General features: G+C 32.0%; 1 protein-coding gene across 1 annotated transcript in view; it reads left to right on the top strand.

The window, feature by feature from the left end:
• Positions 1-12,757, top strand: part of LOC134527427 (cobalamin trafficking protein CblD-like) — a 289,969-nt gene extending 277,212 nt beyond the window's left edge. Inside the window, exon 7 of the mRNA XM_063360102.1 lies at positions 12,536-12,757. Within this exon, the coding sequence (XP_063216172.1) occupies positions 12,536-12,597 (62 nt within the window). The 3' untranslated portion in view covers positions 12,598-12,757. The remainder of the gene's footprint in view (positions 1-12,535) is intronic.
• Positions 12,758-13,014: the final 257 nt, after the last annotated feature.

The raw sequence follows: 13,014 nt of genomic DNA, 5'->3' as shown, positions 1-13,014 counted from the left end.
ATGTTTCTTGTTCTAATAAATTTAGCAGTATGCCACCGCTTACTTTTTTTATCTTTACTTTAAAAGGAAAAATTGTGCAGACTCTAAATATTTGTATATCTTACAGCCTGTTTTTTAGACCACTTTTTCGGTTTTCCTTAATTTTAAAAACGTAAAATAAAATACTTATCAATATTTTTTCTACAATATTAATCTGGCAGATGATTTCTGTTGTAAAACTGCAGCAAACCAGCCAAGTACGAAATTCTTATCTGAAAAATTGTAGAAGATGTAGAAAACACTTTTTAACCTACAATTCCCTATCAAGTCGCTGGACCAGGGACGGCCTTAAAACACTCATCAATTTGGAAATTAAACCTATCAGAGACATCAAAAAGTTTCCCTGTCACATTCAAGCAATCAAGAGATGTGTGAAACTGGTCACGGAAGCCTCAACTAAAGTGTGTGGTTTTCAAGCAAGAGATGTATACATCAGATCTACACTGTTGTCACGGTCAGTTATGCCTGCTTTCTCCCAAAAGTCTGATTTTAAATGTGTACAAGTACACAGTACAAAGTAAGAAAGGACCCTTAAAGGTAACAGTAAACCATTGAATCCTAGTAAACTTATGTTTGGATGGTTGGTTGGGTAGGGTGTGGGTGGAACTCGATGTGCAGCCACCTCCTTGTGGTGAGTTCTGGGTCGTTTTGTTTAGACATAACAGGCGAAGAGCTGCACAATAAAACTTTCAAAAAAGAGGAAAATGTCACTTTCTGAACAGAAAGCGCGACTGATAAACACCGTAATATTATTGAAGTTTGACTTAATATTTCTTTATACAACCCTAAAACAAACATCGCAAACTATAGGGTGTCCATCATAGAGGTATAAGTTAATTTAAAAAATAAAAAAAAGACCCATTGTTGTCAATTTGTATAAACTTTCGGCACTATGCGCGACCGGAAGTTATCAACCGATTTGAAATTACTTTGCATAGTTTTTCTTCTTACTGTTAAAGGCAACTTTTCAGCACTACAGCAATTAAAAATTAAAAAGTTTATTTTTTTCAGCCACCCTAACGTGTGCAAGTTATGAGCTGAAATGTTGCAATTTTGAGGTTCAATCATAACCAAGTATCTGTGATTTCAAAAAGGTACATAATTCAAGGTATTTCAAGTAGGTGCAGGGATAAAAATGTTACGTTGAACAATCAGCAACGATTCTAAACCAAAATGCACTTCAAAATGAAGATGATACTTATGAATACAAAATTTCATCTTAAATAACATGGCTCCTTTCTAGCTTTTTTTTTTTTTTTGGCTGGAATTAAGGACCACTTATTCAATCATAAACTGAATCTTACTTAAACATGTGTTTCATAGCATACATGTTAAGTTTATAATTCTTAAGTTACTTAATTGTAACCCACCTTTAGTCTTTCACTTCATAGAGTGAGCTAGTGTTTGAGTAATCCGAGGCAGTACACATTTTAGCCACTATATGGTAGCTCTGTGTTGAAATGAGAGTTAGGTAGGTGAATGTTTCAAGTGTTGTTTGTTTCTTACATTCGCACAGTTGTTTCCTTTGTTTGCATGGTAGTTCTGCTAGTTAGCATGGCAGTTTGTGGAATGCAGCATGATACACTTAAACCCCATTGTTATGACTATCTCTCTATTATGACTCCTTTTCGAAAGCCTTGAAAAATTTTTGTTATAAAGTCAAAAATTTGAAGAAAATACATATGCAGAAAATTTGTTGGGAATGCGTTTGGCTGCATTTCTCTTGACAAGCACTGAACTGAATGTGCCACAGTGTATACTTGCCAACTAGTACCATTTACCCGGAAAATGTATAGTAAATCGTGTTATTGTACAATTGTCTGGCCATGTTTGTTATTTTACTGGTTTTACAACATTTTTACAGTTATAAAATAAATTTGGAAGAGTTTGGTATCATATCAGTGACAAGATATCAAGGTCAAACAAAAAATCCCTCTCGAGTATCTGTTTCTCGATTGACTGCTACAAGCCAATCATCGCATAGTTTCATTGTTTTGTTTATCTTTTTAAGTTATATAATTCATTGTTTTATTTAACTTGCATAACACTCAATGCAAAAAAGCTCATCAAAGGAGACATAATAGTTTGGACTAGAACAATCAATAATAACATCAAGCATAAGCCCAAACAGTTTTGGTGTTACGTGGAAGTAATGAAAAATGTTTATAATGAACAGTACTTTTAAAACATTAATTGTTCTGTGATTTGTGATCCTACTTTGTTGTCAAATGAATTTGTTCAATATTTTGCAAGTGTATATGTTCCCCAATCTAACAATCACCCAGATTTTAAACCAACTATGTCACATGCTTTTATAACAGTTTCTGAAATTTTGGGTTATTGGTACTTTAGGGTATTAAAGCTTTAAAATCTTCCATGTCTACAAGTCCTAATGGGATACCTAACTTTATAATTAAAGGTTTCTCACATTTTTTTCGCTCCTTTATTAAAACATGTTTTTCCTAGTAAATAAATAAATGGAACTGCTAAAGTAATACTTAAACACACATGTGGTTCTAGATTATGATTTTAAAATTACAGACAATAATATCAAGCATAAATATGTAGAAATATGTGTGTTGTAATTAAATTTGTGGCATCAGTACGAATATATTAATGTTTACTATACAAGCGGGAAAACCAAGCAGTACTTGCAGGCATTCTGAGCCGTATATGTACAAGAGTTTCTGAATATTATTAAGATAATGTGTATGCTTTTTGTATGGCTTGTTGTTGTGATATTGAAGGGTGCCGGGTTCGAATCCCATCAAGCAAACTCCAGTCCAGTGCTCAAGCACATAAAAAATTATCAAACAGGTGCAATTTAATTTCCCCTATGCTGTAATAGGGACAGAATGTAACTGTGTTTCTTAAAAAAATGAGACAACATATTTAACTGACTTGTGTCCACCATGATAAGTTGCAAAAATAAAGTTAATGAAAAATGTTATAACAGGAATAATAGAATTTTTTTATTTTGTATAACAATTTTATACTTTCACAATCAGTCACGTAAATAAGTGGTAGATTTACCGGAGAAAATAATTAACGTCACAATTACCACTTGATCAAACAGGGCCATGAAAAACCAAAAGGATATTCATAAGATCCCAGATTAAATTTCAATTTTTAACCCGCAAAAAAATTACGTAGCAGCAAAAATGCAATCTTTAAATAGAATTACAAATTAGACATAAAACAAGAAGACGTCTAATAGCACCTTATAAAATAATGTTGGCATACCCTAAACATTAATATATGCAGTTACAAAAATTTACATTACCCCAAAATAAGCATAACATGGGTATGCTAAAGGGCAGGGTACAATGAGTATCACAACACACGTAACTAGCACGGGCTTAAGGGAAGAACACTTACACACGTTACTTTACGTCCTTCAAAAAAACTATACAAAAAATTAGTATATGGATATGATATCACAGGGTATTGAACAATTTACAAATCACTAAAATTCAGCAAAACAGGCAATGCAAGCCTCGCGAGGTCGAGCACAGCAGATGGTACATTCGTACACACATCAAGCCACAAAATATGAGACTGGAATCTCTCATAAAGATATAACCAGGCCAAAAAATCAGGGCTCAAGAAAAACTCTTGGCTATAACCATACCTGCCAATGTGACCCGCCTCGACGGGACATGAAACACTACAAAAGGGAGAATTGTGGTGCTACAGAACAGCAAGTTATGCACCAAGCAAGAATAGCTATCCAAAACATAAATTTAAATGGTGGCAGTTGAAAACAATAATTTAGAATAAATAGGAATAAAATCTGTTTATGTTACATTAGGAGACAGAGCCACCGTCCGTCTCCAAATCAAATCGCAAAGATTTAAACTTACATGCCATTTCTCGCCGGTCCTTTATCTCTCTAACCTTAAGTTCTAGTTACATAAATCTATATTTAAGTACCAAATGATGTGTTAACTCAATGACAAGTAAATGAAATGACCCGACGAAGTAGGTAGGGCTCTCTGAGGCTTAAATACGAGAGCCTAGAGCGTGCTATGTCAGAAGTGGGATAGGAGAGGGGATGATGATGACATGTATGTGAATAAGGGGGAGGGAGGAGGAAGGTGACCACCATACCGTGGCATCGTGAAGCACAGGCAGTGAATTTATTTCAATACAAATTTCTAATGGCAGAAAAATTAAAAAAGAATTTTGTGTTCCTGATTTTTATATAATATACTGTTAGAATTACATGAAAGTTAATAATATGTCTTCTACTGGTGAGTCCTTTGTTTCAAGTTAGTAAATAAAATAGAACTAATGTACCTACTGATGTTTCTTTTAAAATTGAAAATTTTATTCCACTGAATTCTGTAAAACTGAGTAGTTTTGAAGGCTTTTGAAGTCAAGAAAAATTGTGTGCTTAAGTGAATTAAAAATGAGAAAATATTGATAGTAACTTAAACAATGTTTTTCTTGTTTTAAATGTATTTAGCCCTACAATTTCCCTAGATGGTATTTCTGAAGGAGGGCATCTTTTATATTAAAAAAATCATAAAATCTTTTTTTAACACTTTAACATGTTTACGAACCGTTTTCTAAGAGATTATTGTGTTCACCTTCAGTTCACCTTTTTAAAGAGAGTGGTTAGGTTAGGTTAGCTACATTACAAATGGTATGAATAGTCAGCTGTGTTTTTGCGGGTTCGGTTCCATTTCATAAAAATCGTTTTATGGTTATAAGTTTTAGGTTAACATCTACATAATTTCAAGTCATACCAAAGATACAGAATGCCCTAATAAATGGTGTCAGTTTAATATGACTTATCAGCACCCCACTTTACCATAATCCAGCCACAAACAAGTCACTTATCCCCTAGGTAGCACAGTTGCTTCACGTCTCACTAGATGGCTGAAGCAGCAATCTAATGACATCCTGTGACCCAGCAATATCTAGTAATACACATTAACAACTTTTTTTGTTGGATCAATATTTAATTTAAGTACACCAATATAAAATTGCTTAAGAAAAATGTTAATAATATTTCATAAGAAATTAAACCATAAAAAAATAATAATAAAAACTAATCCTGCAGTAGCAACACCCCCAAGTTAAGAGATCTGTTAAAATAGTATATTAACACATGATACGTTGGTTGAGTTATGACTAATGTACGGCTGCAAAAGTACCGTGTTTTCTCGCATAATCGTCTCACATTTTATTCTAAAATCAAGTTTGAAAAGTAGGGGTGCGACAATTATGCGAGAAAATATTTTTTTGTTAGATAAAATTATTTATGAAAAGAAAACCCATTCATGGAAAGTACATTTATTTTAAAAGTGAAGTTTAAAGGAGCACGCCTAACAATTCAAATTAATAAGTCGTGCAACAAAAACCTTTCTTCAACTTTAAATAGAAAAACCAAAACTCTGACGCGAACGCAAGCCACTTGAATCTGTGACGTGAACTAACGTGTCATAGTACACACTTGCCACGAAAGAATGCGGGCCATCAAATGTAGTTAACTCGGCTGTTTACAGAGAGCGCGCGTTGCAGGAATCGGCTAGATATCGATATTCGACTACGTGTGCACGCTCTGTCTCGGAAGCAACATAACCAAACACGAACGATACCAACTAGAGCTTTCTACATTATTGTAAATGGTACATCGCGACGATGCAAACGAATAGATAAAGGTAATAACGTTTAAAAAGTGTTTAAAAGAAAAATTTTCACGTCAGACAACTTCGTATTTGGGTTAATTAAATAAGTACAGTGGAACCTCGTTACTACGAGAGCTGATGATGGCGGCAAAATTTCTCGTAACGAGTACTCATAACCGAATATAAAAAATTTAAGTAAAATTAGATTCTGGACCATCGAAACAGTCTTTAATTTCACACCATAACTTGAAAACAGTGCACTATAGTGAAAAAACATGTTGAATAAATGTTGTAGCAAATTAAATTACGAATAGAAAATGTCTCTATGGAATTTTTTGTATCTACAACGGTTTTTTATTTAATTGCGAATGAAATGGCCTGATACAAAGACAGGCGCCATTCATGTCCACGGAGGGAGGGTATGTGAAGCGGTGGGAAAAAAAAAGGAGCGAAGAAAGAAAGGAAGGGTGTTAGCTGGTCTATTTTTAGATTTACCCCTCCGCCGACTTAGGAGGGGAAGCAACTGGCGCCGTCAACAGACGGAGTGAGGGAGGGAAAGAGAGAGCGCATGTTGTTTGTCACCAGTCCTTCCTCCCCTGATCATTGCTTATACCTGCTAAGGACCCAGGGCGCCACCTGTGTAGCCACGCAGCTGTGTTTACTGCGTGAACATTATTTTTTTCAACTGACAGTGTTTTTCCTATTTTGAAGATGCCATCAAATCACTCGTACTTACGAAAGGGCCAACAAGGAGGCACTCGTAATAACCGGTTTAATTTGGTATGATTTACGGAGTTTAACTGACAGTGCATTACAAAACTGTCATAACAAAGAAGGTCTCGTAGTATTCCGTACTCGTAATAACGAGGTTCCACTGTAAGTGGTAATGTCCGAATAAATATTAGATTTCTACTTTAAAATACATCAATTTATACGGAAGATACATTACATACACAAAGCGCTCGGCATCTAATAGCAAGACCAAAAACAATATGCAACGTTTACGCGTGAAGTAATTTTTATCCCAATTTTGACGGCCTAAAATATAGGTGCGACAATTATGCGAGTGCGACAAATACGCGATAAAAGAGGGTAGTAGGAAATGCTTTCAATTAATGAGTCTTAGACAACATTAAATGATGATAGGTTATTTTTAAGGAAAGTTTCAAAAAGTATATTGTGTCTGTGTTATTTTTCATACTGTTACTTTAGAGAAACAAACAAAACAGAGTCACTAATGTTTCCAAATTAAAAATTAATTTATTCACTAAACATTTACTACACTGCTTAATGTATATTTAAATTTTACCATTAAAGATTTTCCGTTACATTTTTGTCATGATAGTCAATAATTAAATGTAAATTTTAGTTTTATATTGGTATATTTGAATATCACAAAACACATTGATTGGTTGTTGGATTATATATGCATGGATGCTACAGGACTGGAAAACCGGGAAACGTCAGATAGAATTTAGAACAGTAAGGGAATTCTGGGAAATTTCAGGGAAATGAGAACATATTTCTGGAATTTCTTCTTGTGCTAACAAAATTGAAATATAAAATTCTGCTTTCGTTGACATTTAGGCACCACAAAAAATTGGAAAACGTTTAATATTATGTGAAATTCAGTTGATTTTTCTTCTTTTTGTAAATTCTCGGGTTTTTTACTGTAAATACATAGTTGAGCAATAATTAAAATGTAATTATCCATGTTTACACACAAACTTAATAGCCTTTATTCAATAGTTTCAGGTGAATCAATAGTAATTGTTTGGATCTGAAAATACGTTAATTTTACCAGAGAGTTTACCACGCTGCCATTTATTTTGATGGGCCTGTATCGTCAATAATCAAACACTGAATTTATTTGCAATAATTCTGGAGACAACCCACCTCCGTGGATTAATAGAGTTAAAATAATGAAGAGTTATTCAAAATTAGCAGAATAATTTCATCACATGATACAAAAATTCAGTAATTTTTGTTGTGGTAAGGAGATCAAAACCGAAGTATTTTCAACAAGAATAAATTTGTGATTTCTCCAATGTTAGTATGGACTGGATTCGTAGGAAGGGCTTAATGTGTTAATATTAAACAAAATATATGAAACAAAAAACCTGACCGCATATGTTTTGATACTGTTGGGGGGGGGGGGGGGGGGGATGGCTTAGAAATCATTTAGAAATATAAAATTTTAAAAAAAAATTATGAAAAAAAAATTATGTGCTATGAAGTGTGGCATGACCATATCTGCAAATCTACAAGGGCATCCGTACTAAATAAGCAACTCTAACCTCAACTTGTGAAACTAGCAACCTCAGATAAACATGAAATAAATATAGTTTATATTATTTGTAATTCAAATTAAGTTATAAATTTGGTTGTACTCGTTATTCTGTTAAGTGGTTCCTACTTCATTTTGACATCACATGTTGTAGTTGGTTAGGTTAGGTTAACTGTGCTAGGTAATTCATAACTAAGTGTTAAAATCCATTCAAAATATTTTTCATTTATTTAATGTAGCCTAACCATATTTACTATTTTAAAATATTTTTAATGTAGCCAATCTATTTCAGCTGATTATTATTATATCACAGTAATTATAATATTAAAATGCTAACCTAACCACTCAGAGTGGTAAACTATTGGTACACAACATAAATGATTGGAAATTGTCAAAGAGTTAAAATGATACTTATAATTTTTTTTTCCGAAAAAAAGCTTTCCTTGAAAATTATCAATAATTTTAATATAAGTTTTATAGGGTAAAAACAAATTGGTGCAGTTGTAGTCCTTTGCTAGTGTTTTCTTCCGAGATAAGAGGTTTTATGATGTAAATATTAATTTATTTTGGTATGAATACATTTTAAAGATGAAAATGAGCTTGTACAAACTTTTTTTCATGCAAAAAAATTGTCAACATCAATTGATGCTGCAGGATTGCTCATGTGTAAAAGGTCAGGGAAATTTGTTAATTCAAGTCTGGAAAACCTGAAAAAGCCAGGGAATTTTAGAATTCCAAGCTTGTATTAACCATGATATGGCTATGTGAGGATATTGTTAAACTATTTTAAAAGCAGTGTAAATTCTAACACCTGTTAAAAATGCACCATTTACAGAACTTCTAACAAAAATAATGATAAGGTAAAAAATTTCATAAACACGCAGCAAGTATTCAAAGTTATTTAACTACTGTCTACATTACAGTATCGGAAAACATTGCTTAGACATTTGAAAACATTGGTTATATTTTGACTTTTTAAACTTTTTTTTTATTTTTAACTCGAATACAAGAAATTATATTTTTTAATATTATATACTTGCAGAGAAAAAATAAATAAAATTCTAAGACCATGTCTATGACAGAAATCACAGACGCACTATGGCCATGGACATTAGAAGAAGTAAATGCTAAAATTTGTAACCCAGCCTTGATGAATGCTGTCCCTTTTTCTGTTCTTGTTCTTGCTCCGGCTAGGCTCATGGTAAAATCACAAGACTGTGGTTGCTGAATCCAACAAATAAAAAAATAAAAATAAAAAATTTAATTTAAAAATGGCCGCTCTTTCAACTTAACTGCTGGAGGTTCAATTTTCAATGGTTTTAACATAATAATTACTCGTTTATTATTATGATTCTGTTGCAAGTCACAGACAAACTTGTGATTCAGTAAATCAAACCATCTCGTGCCCTCCAAAAGGCAGATACCCCAGACATGAATCAAATACCACACAGTGCCATGACCCTTTGAAGGTTGGACACATCAGTACGCCTTCGTGGCAGTATTTAGACTCCTTTGAGAAGGCCAGTTCAGTGACCCGAATCTCTCTCGGTCCACCAACCAGCACTCATTGAAAATTCTAAGCATTTATTTCTTCTAATGTTCACGGCAAAAAAGTGTCTGTGATATCTAAGGTAGACATGTTCATAGACTTACTTTATTTTTCCTCTGCAAGTACATATGATGAAAAAAATATATTATTCCTTCTATTCAAGTTAAAAATTTAAAAAAAAATAGCCAAGGTTTTAACTGTCCAAGCAATGTTTTCTGCTGGTATAGCATAGACAGTGAAATAACTTTGTGTACTTGTTTTATGTATATGAAATTTTTATTTTATTCTTATTTTTTATGTTCTGTAATTGGTGCATTTTTAATAGGTGTTAGAATTTACGTTGCTTCTAAAATAGTTAAACAATATTCCCTCATAGCTATATATAATCCAACAACCAATCAATGTGCTTTGTGAAATTGAAGTATACCAATTATCAACTAATAGATTTACATTGAATTTTTGACTATCATGATATGTGAAAAATTTTCATGGAAAAATTTAAATTAACAGTAAGCAGTACAGTTAACATTTAGTACATACATAAAGGTTTTTTTTTTCTGCAAAGTAACAGGTTAAGGTCTATAAATACTGGAATACTATGAAAATATTGGTTATAGAAATGTAGGGATGGAAAAGGGGTAACAATATAGTTTATTTAATGAGAAGTAAACAATTTTTAGCTGAGGTGGTTTCATTGTAATTATAATATAATATAAAATTAAAATTAGTAGTCTCTTTTTTTTAGTTTTCTTACTTTTAAATTAAATATTTCTGTGATGTAGTAAAAGGATTTACTTGAAAAAAAATTGAATGGTTTGCCACCAAAAAGTCTATTTTACCTTTGTGTCTGTCTTATTTTTATAAGTAGGTAAGATTGCCCAAAGTGAGTGTCTTACCATTAATTTTGTACACAATACACATTGTTTGTATCTATTCATTTGTGGCTTAAAGCATGTGTGTATGTTTCTATGCCCTCTACCAGATCCATACCACACTTAGACTTCTATACAGCTTGATAGATTCACTTTCTGACTCATAATGGGTATGCCTGTGCAAATATTGGAATTTTCTGATACAAATACGAATAATAACCTATTCGTATTCTATTCGACCTCGAATACTTGACATAATATACCTCATCAGTTTGTCATATACCAACATTCGCTGGTCAGACTAAATCATGTGTGCGATATAAATACTCTTTTTTAATGTTTAATGGGACTTCATAATCAAAAACATGAACAATAATACACGCCATTTTAAACATGCAAAAAAGTATTAAAAGATTTTACCCCTGCTACTGTCTCACTAAACAGTAACTGAATAAATCATGTAAACAATTCAAGACATGGCATATTTGTCATTTAAAACTTGAAAACAAATTACTATTTGTATTCTTTTCTTGTCATCATATGCACCAGAAGTGGGAAAATTTTTGAAAAAGTCAACAACCATGGACTACAACATCACAAAACACGGACACTCCATTGATATGGGCGTTGAAAGAAGTAATCATTATAGTTTCAAAGGCGTATAAATCAGTAGTTCAGTAGTCACAATCGATCTAACACTACGTGATTCAGTAGCAGCTTACTTGCCTTGTGTATATATATTTATATATATATTTTTATATATATATATGATGTTGCAACTCAAAATTTTATATAAAAACGTAAATAATGGTTTAAAGATGCAAGATATGAAATTAGCAAAAATTGTATTTATAATATTGCTGAACTAAAATACAATTTACCTGGCTGCCGTTAAAAATGAAATCTCGTGAATAACTAGGGTTTAAATATATAAATATTACTTCGTTCAATCACAAATTTTGGTATAAAAATTTTAAAAAAAGTTATGTTTTTCGTAAAATAGATTGCAATGAATTTGACAGTATTTTATGGTTCGCAACAATTTTCTGAATCAAAATGTAGGTGGAGTAGCAAGTTGTAGAAGAAAGGCGAATAGGAACTTAAATTAAAATGTTGGTTGTTTATGTTAAGTTAGGTTGGTCGCATACTTAAAGAAAGTTATTTTATAATTTAAATATTTTAACAAATATTTTCTTTATAATTATTGTAGCTGGCTTAACTTGACCAACCTTTCACTTGAGAAATATTTGTATAATTTTCCGAAGTTGTTACATGACAAAAAATGTCTTCAGTGGGATTCTAATTCTCATTCTTATTATTCCAATTTGATATTCATATTCGTGAATAATTTAATATTCCTATTTGATTCGAACCAAAAAACTGATATTCGTAGAGGCCTAACCATGGGTAATCAATAACCCATAATTAAATAAGTTTTTCCTCCTGACAGGATTATATTATATTAAAATAATGAAAGTTCATGGCTCCATCAATATTTTGATTTCACACTAATCTCTCTTCAGAAAAATGAATCTGAGTCTTTGTCACTGAGCTGCTGAAAATGTTACTTACCTAGTATAAAGTAAGGGATATGTATAATTTAGTTTTATTAGTAAGAAAAGTTTGTGTGTATGTGTTTTCTTTTTTTTCACAACATGAGTGGTTAAAACGTAAATGACGTGTTACGAAATCCATTTGCTATATGTAGATTTATTTTCAATAATTTTTTTTGTTAATTGGTGCAAATGCAGCACTGTGTTAAATATACAAACTTGACAGGCCGGAAGTATGCATGAGTAGATATTAATAATACCAAATATATGTTTATCCATTGCCTAACTAACATAGTTATTATTGTTATTAATTGTTTTTTGTAATCTACAATCACTATAAGTGTTGTGCAGGTTTGTAAATAAATTACCTTTTCATCACTGTCTCATATGTTTGGGAGTAAGTACGTGGGGTAGGAATAGAAGAGATATTAGCCGACCATTGTCCTTACTGAGAAGGTGGTGTATACGGATTGCAAAATACACTGACACTGCAATACCACCCTTAGTAGCATACATACTGTAGTACTGTAAATTTTTTTAAAACATATGCATAACTTGATGCATTGTAATAATTTTTTTGAATGTAATTTGTGTTGTAGGGAGCCTGTTCACTAATGCCCCTGCATCAATGCTGTTTCTCCAAGAAGTGCTAGATCAATGAATGACTTGAGTTCTATACTCTTTGCACCATGTACAGACTGGTATTTTAATGCATATTTAATTCTTGTTGAGTTGTAATATTACTGATTTCTCAGTTATGTACAGAAGATCAAACTGTATGTTAGGGATTTAATAAAATTTCATGTAAGAAAAATATTGAATTTGTAGAGTTTATCTTTTCATCACCTGTTGTTTGCAGTAGACGTTTTTGTTGGGTGTTTATTGATCATGCTGTGAAGAGAGAAGGTACTTCTGTATAAACTCATGTACAAACTCAAAATCTATTTCTGGTATTCACATAAAATGAATTAATGTAATATATTATTTTAGCTAAACAATTATTTAAATAGTAACTTGTATTGAATCTTTATCTTAAAATAAAGTTGTAAAAAGGTAATATCAACTACTTAATAAATGG

This window comes from Bacillus rossius, chromosome 1 (genome assembly GCF_032445375.1).
Source record: "Bacillus rossius redtenbacheri isolate Brsri chromosome 1, Brsri_v3, whole genome shotgun sequence".
NCBI classification, from domain to species: domain Eukaryota; kingdom Metazoa; phylum Arthropoda; class Insecta; order Phasmatodea; family Bacillidae; genus Bacillus; species Bacillus rossius.
This window is presented reverse-complemented; position numbering and strand designations above follow the sequence as displayed.